Source organism: Atta cephalotes (assembly GCF_000143395.1).
Source record: "Atta cephalotes unplaced genomic scaffold scaffold00016, whole genome shotgun sequence".
NCBI lineage: Eukaryota > Metazoa > Arthropoda > Insecta > Hymenoptera > Formicidae > Atta > Atta cephalotes.
In genome coordinates, this window is record NW_012130080.1 from 4,155,124 (window position 1) to 4,168,887 (window position 13,764).

The 13,764-nt window shown below is 36.1% G+C and overlaps 1 protein-coding gene across 1 annotated transcript in view; it reads left to right on the forward strand.

Annotated features, from left to right (window-relative positions):
• Window positions 1–13,764, forward strand: part of LOC105618435 (RNA binding protein fox-1 homolog 2) — a 102,450-nt gene that overhangs the window by 53,367 nt on the left and 35,319 nt on the right. Inside the window, exon 6 of the mRNA XM_012199975.1 lies at window positions 5,375–5,395. Within this exon, the coding sequence (XP_012055365.1) occupies window positions 5,375–5,395 (21 nt within the window). The remainder of the gene's footprint in view (window positions 1–5,374; window positions 5,396–13,764) is intronic.

Consider the following 13,764-nt stretch of genomic DNA (forward strand, 5'->3'; position numbering starts at 1 on the left):
TAACGACCCCGACCCGCCGACGCGACTGCATACATTGTCTCGCGTCGTCGTCGGCGCGCCTCTCTCTCTCTCTCTCTCTCTCTCTCTCTCTCTCTCTCTCTCTCTCTCTCTTCCCTCAAATCGTGTTACACGCTTTTCTTTTTTCCAAGCGAATCACACTTCTTTCGCCTTCACTTATTCCCTTCTTGCGCGAGAAAAAGCGCGACCGCAACAAATGTGCAACGCATCGAGATATCGCACGTAATATCTTACTTTCGTGGAAAGAAACTCTACCTTCGGTTAGCTTTAATCTGCTGCGCCGCAAACTTTTGTCGATCTAAAATCGTCTTCCTCGAAATTGCGTGTCTTTCTCCTTTTATTTTCTCTCATGCAATGTTTCTACTATTATTGCCGATCGCTCAGCATTTATAATTTTGTTAATATTCTTTTCTTCTTTATTTTTCTTTTAATAAGAAATGTATAATATTTACTATATTGAAGAAATTTTTATATTGAGAGATTAAAATTGGAGATCCTCGTCCTTTCTTCTTTTTCTATTTCGTTTAATAATGGGATTATTATTCTGGCTAACGCCGCACTCTTCTTACAATCCGATTTACAACTGTGATGGTACCTACAAAGCGGCGGTGCTGTTGAAACGAGGAACATTTCTGTCGTAAAGACATTTATTTCGCGACTGGGTCGCACACTTTTCCAAAACTTTTCCATTCTTCTTCGCGTTCTCGTTTTTGTGGAACGGCACAGTTCGTCGATTCATCGGTACAAAATAAGCGCGAGAACGAAAAAGTTCGATGACGATGCGGGAGAAGCTTCATTTTATTAAAAAATTTTATTTTTATTCCCGTCGCGGTGCTAGGCCATCCATGGCTATACCGGCGGTTAATACCGGAAGCGAGGTTTAATGGAATTACAACGTGTTTTATATGCGCGCCAGCATTTTCGCACGAGAAATTCGCAGAACGGACGAAAAGCGCACAAAAGGGAGAGCCGGACGGTTGGGGGTGGAATTTCACACGCCACCGCGTAACGTGTTTGCGTAATATTTGCATGATATATTTTCGATACGCCGGCTCGTCGCAAGATCCTATAAGTTTTATGCAAAGCGGACCACTATTGTCCACCGTGCTCGATAAATAAACCGGCGGGCTTCTACGAAGAAATCGGGTCTTGTAGAGATACGATGGAAGAACGTCTATTTTCACGTATCTCGCGTCATGTCTAAAGATGTGCTGACCTGATATACCGAAATATCGAGGAAAATCATATTATATGCGCTCGTGAGTTCGCCGAAAACCGTGTGAAAATAGGGTGAAATTGTGGATTTCTTCGTAACAACTATTCCGCAAAACTCAATTACACCTTTGTCCCAAGTAGCTATGTATACGCAAATGAGCAAGCATCCGACGGTGCGGTAAGCATACGAGCGTGAGTAAACGGACGTGGTTGCTACAAGACGAAGCTACCTATTTTCTACATTGTTGAATTTCTTGCGTAAATACTGTCTAAATATATGCACGGAGCAATTATTAGTGTAACCGAGAGAAAGAATCTTTTTTTATTGTTTTAATACCATTTAATATAATTCATTCTTTTTTTATTATTCTACCATTTGCAATTCAGGTCGTATTCCGATATACATTGCTAGCACTGAAAGTTTAATCACTAAAGAATTTGATTTTGCTGAAATATCTAAAAAATTAACTTTTAGATATAGATCTAAAAATAATTTTGTTGGATCATCAACACAAACAAAATATTTATGTAGAAATTTTGAATTGATGGAATATCAAAACTTTTTGGATTATCATGTTTGAGATTTTTAATTATTTTGATGGTTCAACTGCATTATTTTTAGATCTGTATTCAAGTTAAATTTTTGGATACTTTAGTAAAATCGTTTTTTTCATAGTATACGTAACGTTTCAATACTAGTAGTATATCGAAACACAGCCTAAAAAAATTTATATAGGACTTCGATAAAGTTACAACATTAAAATTATTATGCAAAAGATATTTCATATATATTTATCTCTATTTTTAACTTTTATCTCTCGTGCTACATTTCCGTTTTTATTAAACTTATCTTCTCTCTATTTTCTCACGTACGTGTGATCTACAATAATGAACTGTGCCGCATCATTCATTTGTGAAACCAAAGAAGAAACAATTTCCGGCAGCAAAATAATACGGTAGAATACACGTTTGAATTTTAAAAAATCTCGTTTTATCTTAGATATTTTTTTTCCCATTTGATTAGGATATATTATAGTGTTTGCGCAACAATATTTTCGCAGAAACTTTGCATTTAAATTTCAATTAATTTCTCGTCGAGTCAGAAATTTATTCTTATAAACAAAGAAATCGAGAATAGAGAAAACAAATTTTCCAAATGTAATGCATGTTGGTGTAAACTAAAATCTAGTTTAGATGTTAAAATTTTTCATTCTGATTAAACAAACTTTTATTTCAAAGAGCGTAATACAAACTAGATTTTTATATCAAATAGAAAATATTTTGCAAAATTTTAAATTAAAATAGCGTTTTTAATTAAACATAAAAATGCAAGATTTGCATTTACCACGGGCGTTTAGATTATAATCTATCTACGATTATAATCTAAACGCCCACGTGAAACATATTACAGATTTATCATTGCGCAAAATGGCTTTTATTTTATAAAGTAAAATTCAATCAAAATTCGAATGAAATTTACGTGAATTTTTAGATTCCACGATTTTAGGCACGCAGCGTTCTGCAATCAAGTGTTTTACGTGCCTGTTATCTCTTCGAAGGCGAGTCGTTATCGCAGAGGTCTACCAATTGCTCGTTCCCACTTTTATCATTATATCGGTGCGTGCTTCGTACCTGACAAAAATCGGGGTTAAATTCGATGCGAGAAATGCATGCTCGCGCTGGGACAATCGAGTAACCGCATCCGACATCCCGGGTCATCCCCGACACGATACCAGCTGACCCACCCTGTTGGTAATCGGTAGCCGGAGGTGAGAGGAGCAAGGGCGAAGGGCGAGTAATTCGCTACCTTCCGTTTCATTACTGCTTTACGAGAGATACAGCCGCATGACACGCAATCGCACGATCAATCCCGCCGTTATATTTGCGTCCATCAGAGCCATGGACGCTGAATGTATGTGAAATCGCGACCCATTACGCCCAATGGATCATTAATGCGTTGTTGCAACGCCGCTGGACCGATCGCGGAATGCAGCATCCTGAGTACTTATATACCGAGAGAAAGATGTTTGGTTGAAAATGAACGAATCAGTAGAATCTGATATATCAATCAAAATTTCAGTCATCATGATTGAACATTTAGTTATCTTGACTAGAATTTCGGTTAATACGATTAGACTGAAAAAATACTAAATTTTAATAAATATTTGTTTGAATAGTTTTAAATAAATATTTATTTAGTATTACTTAAAGAGATATGTATGTATTAAGATTATTTAATTTTCTTCAGTGCAGAATCTATCGGTACATTCATTTTTAATAACATTTTTTTTAGGATATAGGATAAAAATTAGGGAAGCAGAAAATTATCAATACATTACATTTTTTTATTTAAATAGCTCTCGCACTTAGCATGCTCTATATTAATCAGAAATACATTATTTTATTTGTTTATTGAGATAGTAACGAATAATTGTCGATTCTTTTGATATACCGCGTACTGAGATATTGATAGTACCGACCCGCTTCGCAATTAATGTACGAAAGCATTAAGTTACCAATTAATTGCAAATGGATTTCACTCAAAGAGCTTTATAATTGATGCTTGTAGAGCGCAAGTGAACGCCGGTAAAACTCGGCTAAATTCTCACGTGATCTCGCCTCTCATCAATCGACATTATTATGAAAGTAGAAATTTTGCGATTCGTGCAGGCGCATATTTTTCTGAGTTCGTAAAAACTGATTTGATTTTAAAGCATCTTTATGCGCATAATTTCGGAAAAAGATGCCCCATAAATCACGCGCTCGGCATCAAACTTCGCTCGTCCCGTCTTATTCATCTCTTAGACGGGAACAAAATCGAAGCGTGCGCGCTCGGGTCTCTAGAAAGAAAATTGCAATCTCGGGTTTTATAAGATGCAGGAGTGCGCCTTCGATATTTTGCGATTCTCGATAGAGTCAATCTTCTTGTACATAATTCCCGCGGCCAATTACATAAAGAAAAAGAAAGAAAGATTGCAGACTGTCCTTCTGAAGGATATAAAATTCATTTTCCATTCGTATGTATTCTTCATAAAGATTTGATTTTAAATATATTGTAACGCACAGCAATAAATTTATGATTTATTGTCTAACTTAATATTTCACAAAATAAAATAAGATATGCTGTTTCCATGAATAGGTGTTCAAATACAATTATTAACGTAATGAAATATTTATTAATTTATTATTAATATTATTAATGAAACAGCAGATTTTTAAGATCGATCAATTTTGCTGTCTCAGAATTGTAAACTCCTCCTTCCATCCCTTTTTTTTTTTGCAACGAACATTAACGTTTAAGTATCGCTTTTTTTCTCATTTTAACATACGGGTAATTTACTACGGAGAAATCTTCTCTCCAGAAAAGGAATTTCACGAGGAATTTACGCTTGTGGGAAGAATAAGCTTGTGGCGCAAAGCCTTCGAACCCTAAAAACTTCGTGGCAATCAATCAACCACGCCCAGCGATTATTAGTGCAACTTTGTGAGGAATAAGAACGAGCGTTTTAATCACAGCTACAGGATAGCTGTATATCAAATTACCTTATGTAATTTGATGTTAATTCTAATTGATATTAATCGAATAAATCCTCCTTTTACAAACTTTGCCCGCTGTATCATCAAGTTTATACAATTCTGTTTTCGAAGTACTTGAGATAGTCAAATAATTTTTTGGAGCGTAACTATGAAGCGTATTTTGTTAAAATAAATTAGATAACGCGACATAATAATTTAGAGTTTGACAATATTGCGCGCAACAAAAAAAAACCACATTACATATTGATCGCACTATTTTTCTTCACGAAATTGCGCATCGATATATAACTACGGTTCTTAACATAGCAAACAATTAACGATGACAGGGTATTTTCGGCTTAATTCAAATAACCCTGCCCTATATATACGTTCCGGTACTGATTACGTTAAGTAATTGCGAACATCGTTAAATACTCTATTAATTATTTTTGCCAATCGTGCGACAAATGCGGCGGATTTATTAATAAAAGTTCTCGTGTATATGAATTGAATTTCAAACTGTTTTAACCGTGAGATAAAATTCTTCGCATGATTGCTCTTTTTTTTTTTAGTTTTTTTAGAGAAACAGGAGATGTAAAGCGTCTGTTTTTTTTGTCTGTTGCAGTGTGCGTACAGTGGCCCGAGGGTAGGTGCTTCCATGACGTGCCGGAGCCGGCACTGCTGAATCTCTACTTCGAGATCCGTGAGAACTGTCACGGCTTCTCCTGAAGGCAACGATCAATCAGGCTACGACAATGATGACAATGACGGGCTTCCGCGCTCCTCGTCTTGTTGCGAGCGCGCGGATCATCATTATCACTTCAGTATCGCGCGAGAGAAACATTCTCGAGATAACGTATTTATTTAAAAGTCTTTCCAACAGCCGCCACACACCACGACCAAGCCAAAAACGAATAGCCACGTATAGCCACATAGAGAAAGGATGAAAGTCCTTGGTTTTTTTCTTTCTTTTTTTTCGTTCACGTCGATACATTCCGTCCGGAGGAACAGTTCCTATTCTCGCGATTTTAGTAGAGACGCGCCGTCGAATGGATAGAGTCGACGGAATGATTCTTCGTGTGAGGATACCGATCTTTTAATAATCGGATCTGTGAATGTAATCCTTGTGCAAAATTAATCAACTTAACTTGCAGATTATTAAATGATATTTTTTTTTTATTGAACAATACATTAATTAGTCTTTCAATAAATTTGAATTTAGTTAAGCCTCTTAGATAAAAAATAATAAATATTATAAACAATATTAATTAATTATTGATAATTAATTATATTTTGCAAAGAGGCTTTTGTGTGGCGATAGTTTCTAAAAAATGACGGGCTCCGAAAATCTAATTCAATTTCCCGTCGTCTCCGTTCATTCGAGCCGCGTCTCCCTTCGAGAGCGACACGCAACAATGCCTGGTGTTCTCGTGTGTATCGTTTCCGGTGATGGATCGTGATGGATCTTTGTGACACAGGTCTAACGTTGGCCTTAAATGGGTGCTTGGCAGAATTCTCGCTGAGCGCGCGAAACGGGATCTCTCGCGTCTCTTTCTTTATAGGGTTCTCGATGATCCCAGCAGAAGCAAGGTGGGTGGTCCAGAATATTTATTTACCTACAACTAATTGCTCGTCGTTCAGTCAGCTCGGGATTAAAGACTCTCTCCTGTTTTATATACGTATATATTTTTGTTTATTGTACTTGCCTTTTCTCTATTGTCCAGCAGGAGAGATACAACCATGCTCAGCCATTCCTAAGTTTCTCTTACACAACCAATTTTTCTTTTGTTGTTTCCCTCGAGCCGAAACGAAGTCCTCCTATCTTATCATCCGTCTCTACTTCGCGGTGAGAAAGCTACAAAAAGTAATAACAGCTTTTACTCTCGTGCGGAGGAAAATGCGTTGTGTAAAGCAGAAAAGAGAACAGAAAGAGAGAGAATCGACATAAAAGTAACTTGCAGTAAAATGTCACGTAAGAAAAATTATGATTAAAAAATGTTAAACGGAAATACCATCATGTAATACTTTTTATATGATTATTTATTGTGATATTGCAGATATTGGAAAGCATTATGTTATTAATAATTCCTATCGAATCGCATTTTCTTCAGCACTGTTTTGTAATGCGCATTTGTAAATCCTTTATGTAAAACGGCGAGTTCAGAGCAGAAGCAATTAATCGTTATGAAATCGATCGCGCGAGCTGCAATTTATGATCTTTTGTAGTATGCAATGAAAAGCATGAACTTCAGATTAGCGAGGCGATCGATTTAAGAATCGACATAATTTCGAGCAAAAATGCAAGCATCGCGTTGTTTCGGCGATCATAATTTTAAACTTCTCGCAGCGAGACATCGTCGTGAATTAACAAACTTCTGATGCTTTTACCATCGCGCTAAATTTCGATGCCACTTTTACAAAGGATGGAAATTAAAGATAGAACTTTATTTATTTAAAATATTTCTATTTTACGTTATTTTGCAAGCGAAAAAAAAATTTATACAGGGAAAATATCATTTTTGTAAAATCAGAATTTAACATCAAGGTATTTCTGCCTTTGATTATATATTTACCGTTCCGAATGGTAGTTCCATTATCTAAATATACAACTGTTTCAGTCAAAATGGCAGAATATAACATATCGCAAAAATTTTTTCTGCTTTTTTTTTAATGGAATATATTGATTTGCTATATTTTGCTCATACTTTGGTACAAATGTATGTAGAAATGTTTCGTAAAGTCAAATGGCAGGTAAATTACGCGATAATTTAAACTAACTTATATATATTTAGACTTAACGAAACGAGTACAGGGTAATAGATTATTAAGAATAAATAAGCTTTTTTTATTTACAAATTTTTAATCGAGATTGGAAAAGAAAATTCCGATTTTTTATATATTTAATTCGCTTATATATCTTCGCGAAATTTAATGATTTTGTCGTCAATTGTCAAAATAACAAATATATTTTTAGAACGTAAGTAGGTAGTTACCGTGCCAAAAAACACAGGGTATTAATTGTGGTGATTAAGTAATCGTTTTAGATATTTCGTGTAATTAATTAGTAGATGACATATACATTTTTACATAGGACAGAAGAGATATAGCTGCGTTTTTAAATGCCGATTAGACGAAATGTAGCATCAAGCTCACGTGGTTCTGCAAGTGGTTCTAACTCACCCACACCAGTCGCGTTTGTTCCGCAGTCTATTTTTATACAATGTAATTTTTATACTTGACGAGTAATCGCTCGTAGTCGAGCTTAATGTTAAAACGCACTTGCAGAATCCACGAGAACGTAGAACAGTATTACGCAACCGCATGACTGTACTCTATTACAGGGTTAAAATGACATTCCAAAGAGCGTGACATCGATTACTCGCCAAGCGAGTAAACTGGGGTAATTCGCTATAAAATAACCATATATAAATGATGTGTTCGTGATTTATTCCGCCTTTATCGATCCATTGATCAATCGTGTGCCATAAATACTCCATTTTACAAACGTAGAAAGTAGGCTTACTCAGACAATTTTTTATAGATTAAGACACGACATTAGTTGCGTAGCGATTAGACATAGTTGATCGTCAAGTAAGTGTTTGTGTGTGGACGATTAAGTGTTCTACGAAAAATGGGCATGAAAGTATTTATAGAATATAACAGAATATTAGAATTCAGAAGTCGGACGAGGAAAATGATGAAATGAAAATAGATGGATAAATTAAGCGAGAACATATAAAAAACGTGACAAAGAGAAAATAGTTATTTTCTATAAGACCAGCATTTATAAATTTTATACAGACATTAATATTTCTCATTGAATATTAACAATATTTCAGTTTTGCACCAAAGTTCGATGGAAGTTTGTTTTTGTGGAAAAATTGAAAATTCGTTTGAAGAATATTAATTTTTGAAAATTTTTAACACGCGCATGTAAATAAAATATGATGTGTATATATGTGTACGCTCGCATTTTTCTTTTACATAATTAATTGTAGCGCTTTTTTAAAAAAATTATTTTTGCTTTTATGTAGTAAAAATGAATTTAATTATATAAAATATAATTTATTAATGTCACGAGATGACAAACTGTATCGAGGCTTGGAGCAAAACAAGCATTAACAAAGCAAATCGTTAATCGATACAAGGATAACGTGTTCTTCGCTGATCATCGAAACAAATCTATGCGGCACACACAAGCGGACCGATTTGTCACATCTCAGCCAATAAAGAAGAATTTTTACTTTCCATATATCGACGAGTCAATCGAAAACCGATTCTCACGATTGCACACTCATGCATGTATCTATTATTTATCGGAGAAAAACAGAGAATTGGGGCAGATACGAGAATCATTTAAAACTTTTAAAAGATTATGTAAAATGACATGAATTTTTTATATTAAAAATTATATAAGCTGGTAATTTCATATAAAAATAATTAACTTGAAATTATCAAATAATCTCATTTAATTATCACAAAATTAATTAGCAAAATTAATGGATTTTTAAGAAATAGTTTGGGAAGAAATGAAAGAATGGCAGGCAAAACAAGCGTGATTTTGTCATTATGATTATATTTGCCTCTTCTCTAATTCTCTCTTTCTATTAATTATGCGATCGCTCCGTTCATTTCGCATACTTTTCGGTCATCTTATGGAAATGTTCCATCGCTGAAGTTTCCGCTATAAGTAGTCGAGATATTTTCGTCGACGCGCTCTATTCTCCGTCTATTCATCGAATCGTCGTCGTTCGGTACTTTCTGCGAATCTGATTTCAAAGTCATACTCGCGAAAATATTTTAGTCGCATGCTTTCCTTATCCTTTTACTTTGAGAGCAATCCACGCGTTAGCCGTATTAAGAAAAAGATTCTCTTTTCTCTTTTACCTCGAAATTCTCTCACGAGTGACGTTCAAGCGTACAATCTCAAGCCGACAGTTTAGTGATGGGATAACGAAAAAGAAACGCAGAAGAGAAAGAGTTCTCACCGTCTGAGAAAAGATCCGGAAGTCGAGGTCCTTCCTCTCTTCTTGGACTGTTCACCTCTCTGTCTTTTCATCTATTCCAACCTCGCACTTCTAGCGGCGATATTACTACTCTGCTTCGTAGTTCTCGAAGCACATTCCGCGTCTCCTAACAATTTTCATTCCATTTCATATCGCTTCCCTAGGTTTTTTTTCCCTTTACTTCTATCTCCTTCCTTCCTGTTGCCCTGGTTCATTCCTTCTTCCAATTTTCTTTCGTGTCAGAATTCTTTCACTTCAGGTCGCGCTATCGCGGTCGCGTCAGAGACGCGGAGGGGAAATTGATATTACTGTCGGGAGAGAAAAAGATTTGCCTCTCTCGACGTGCAAGATTTTATTGCCTTCACGACGCGACGTCTGATGTTCATTATGCGTGAACTTGAAGACAAATCGCTTAATTCAAAGTTTGTTTCTGGCTCGACAAAGACAGCTTGAAATTGCGCGTAAATGTTATTGATTTTCGAAAATTTATTGTATGCCGACGACGATTTGGATGATGCATGCTGTAGGCTTTTTATTTTGAGATTATGCTTACGTTATTTGAATACACGATAATGATTCACGGAGCGTTACAAAAAAACGTAAGTCATGCAGGACTTTTCGCTCGTAAAAAGTAGAAAATAGACTCCAGCTAAAAATTTTACCAAGATTTTCGGAATGTCCAAAATGCAATTATTTTAATAAAAATAAGTTAAATAGTCTAGAAAATATATATGTGTACGCCTCGACTTTTATGGATATCCATCTTTCACGGAAACGTGAAAGACATATAAAACATTATCGCGAGTATTTTTGCGACTGAAATGTCCTGTGACACTTCAACGTACAAAAAAACCAGGATGGCAGGACATCAGGAAGAAAGCAACCGAACAGCTGTTGTGTCGCAATACGAAAGGCCAAAGAGGACTTTTACGGAAGAACGATGCTATCACAAGAAAAGGACTGCCGGAGATAGACTGAAGATACGAGCGATAATCGAATGAGAAGCCCAAGAATGCGATGGTTTCCGAAAGGTACGGCTCCTTTTCTACAAAAAAGCAAAAAAAAAATGAACAAAAAAATTTTAAAAAGCAGGAGCAAGTAGCAAGTAACAACGATGAGATGTAGGCACGGAATGTGCAAGGATTGCAAAATGCATAGAGTCTGCGACGCATCCGGAGAATTATCCGCTTGGACGCGCTTCTTTTCTCCCTGCGACTCCGTTCCATCTTCGTTCTTTACGAGAAAGAAGAAGGAAAAGTCTGTCTTGATTATATCAAATTGACGTATTAGCGAATCTTTCTGTGTTACGTAAAAACGTACACTAAGAAATATAGACTGAATTCTTAGAAAAGGAAGAGATAGAAATAATATGTATTATTAGAATTATCTGGGAAGAGGAAGAAAAGATGTTTGCATTACATAATGCAATATTCGAAATTAATCTCTGTCAAATCTTGAACGCAAACGCTAGGTGTCGGAGGAAAAGAGGCGCGTCGTGTAACCTCGGAGAGACACCCCATAAATCCCCCGAGTGTCTCCGAGAAATGAAACGTCTCGCCTGGTAGCTTTTAATCTTTAGGGCTCTATCTGTCCAGTGGTAAAAGCATGAGGTATTTACGTTACGTACATAATAATTCCGTATGATTGACTTGCGAGAGTATGTCGTATATAATGATCATTAACCATCCTTTTTTGGCACACACTTTTTTGATCGCTTCACAGTCTCGTATCGCCAGACCGCCTTAAAAAAAAAAAAAAAAAAAAAAAATCGTGTCTCCGAAATGCAAATTAATCGATTAATCCATCCCCGGTCCCCGGCGTCGTCGCCGCGCTTTGTTTTGCGTGTATGTTCTCTCTATATACGTATTTATACTGATTCACTCACACCGCCAGTTCGATTAATCGGGACACATCGTCGACTCGTCTCTCCCTCCACTTAATATAGTTTCCCTCCCTCATTCCTCCCTCATCAAGTCCCTGCGAGTCCTCCTCGAACCCTAATTCCACGAACACCAAACGCACTCGACGTCGATTAACGTTAACCTCGGTTAACTGCGAGACGACTCCCCTTCACGTTCACGACTATGACCCATAGCGCGAACGGAAGATGGGAGGAATCACTAACGAGGATCAGTTAATCGAATTATCCGATCGAGTCCGCTGCAACCCAGCTCTACATGTCCCTCCCAGTTTTCCCTTTTACATATTCCTCCCCATCGTCGATTTAACCCGCCTTTCGTATACCTCATACGTATATATATACATACATTATATATATAGATATTTTTTTTAAATTGTTACTATTACATATAATAATCACGGTAATGCGCCACATTCACTGGTTGATGACTGTCTCGTTGACATAAAGGCCCGTATCTTGCCTGTGGTTGTGCTTGGTTGTGGTTGGAGCGGTTTTGGGAGAGAATTTTTTACTTGCTTCTTTTTTAATATTATTACCTTTTTTAATTTGCACGTCTCATGTCGTGGCCTTGGCTTGCCTTCATATGAGATTCACCTGTGAATATATATATATATATACATTACATATATATATTGATATATATATCTATACCGATATGCGATATGTATCTGCGTGTATATACGTTTTTTACAGAAACGTTAGCGCTATATGCACGCGGACACATATTTATTATATTGTAATTTCACACGTATGATAATCCGTCCTGGCAGTATCGTACGATTAACAACATATGTGCACTCATAACGTATACATTACAAAGCTGCGAAGTAGTTTGTGAAAGCGACTTTCAGTATCGTGTTTTTTTACTTTTTTTCCTTTCACTTTGTCTCCGTCTCTTCTCTTTCTTCTTTCTTTCTTTCTTTGTCTTTCTCGTGCGTTCTTTTGTCTCTTTTTTCACATATTGTTTAAATCAGGATGCATATTGCACAAGCTAACGAGAATCTTCGCGAGGATGACAAAAATAATGAGCAAGAACAAACGCAACAGACACGAGAAAGCATGTTCATCTCACTTGTTTCGTTTTCTTTTTCTCTTTCGATGCAATTTCTTTTCGATATTTTTTCTTTTCCCCTTTTTTTTTGTTAGTCTCTGTCACTACTTCACGTACGGGCTGCCATGGCGGCACAGTCTGTAATACTTTTATTACTCTTCTTACTATGATTATTATTATTTTTTTTGGAACTGTTTATTAATTGTCATTGATTAATGTTAATGGATCGTGGCACGGTGTGTTAGTTGGCGAGAGACATGACAAATAATTTTTTGAACGGGCGAAGGTTGCTGCATGCTCGAACAAATGCCGCCTTTGACTTAGTGGTAACTAATTAATTCTGGTATACCGTCCTTCGTTTAATTAATCGCCGATCGTGTCGGCCACGTCGCTCGCCATTTCTTTCTTTCGCGAGTGAATCCGATAATCGTGTACATCGATACCGCGAAATTTTCGGCAGACAACGTCTCGTTAAAGAGTATAATCGCACACCATACGAAAGAATCGTGCGAGTGTCGTTGTCGTCGACATTATTTCAGCAGGCACATAAGTATATAATATGCTGGACGTTTCTGAACAATCGTATTTCTTCACAATTTTATGTTACACAATTTTAATGTGATTGATATTTTTCAAATAAAAATTTAAAAGTTAATTATAAAAATCATGTTTCAAATCATTCTTTTATTAGTACAAAAAGTCATGTTGACAAAAAAATTTTTAAATAATTTCATATTTTTTTAAGGTGTGTATAAACAAATCCATTTATTTTCCAAATTAAACTTCTAAATTATATAGGAAGGATTAAAATTGAAGTTTGTATTTTTAATCCTAATCTTTCGATTCTTGTCCATTGAAAATTATTATCTCTATTACAATTCTTTTTAATCACGTCCTGTTTGCCAAAAAGGGAGATAGCATTGTTCAGAAACAGCTCTATCGTATACACAATGTTCACCTTTCTTACTGATTGTTTAGCCTGGCATCCACTAATTAGTCGTCAGTGCGTAGCCTTAATTAGTTACCTCTGAGCGTGC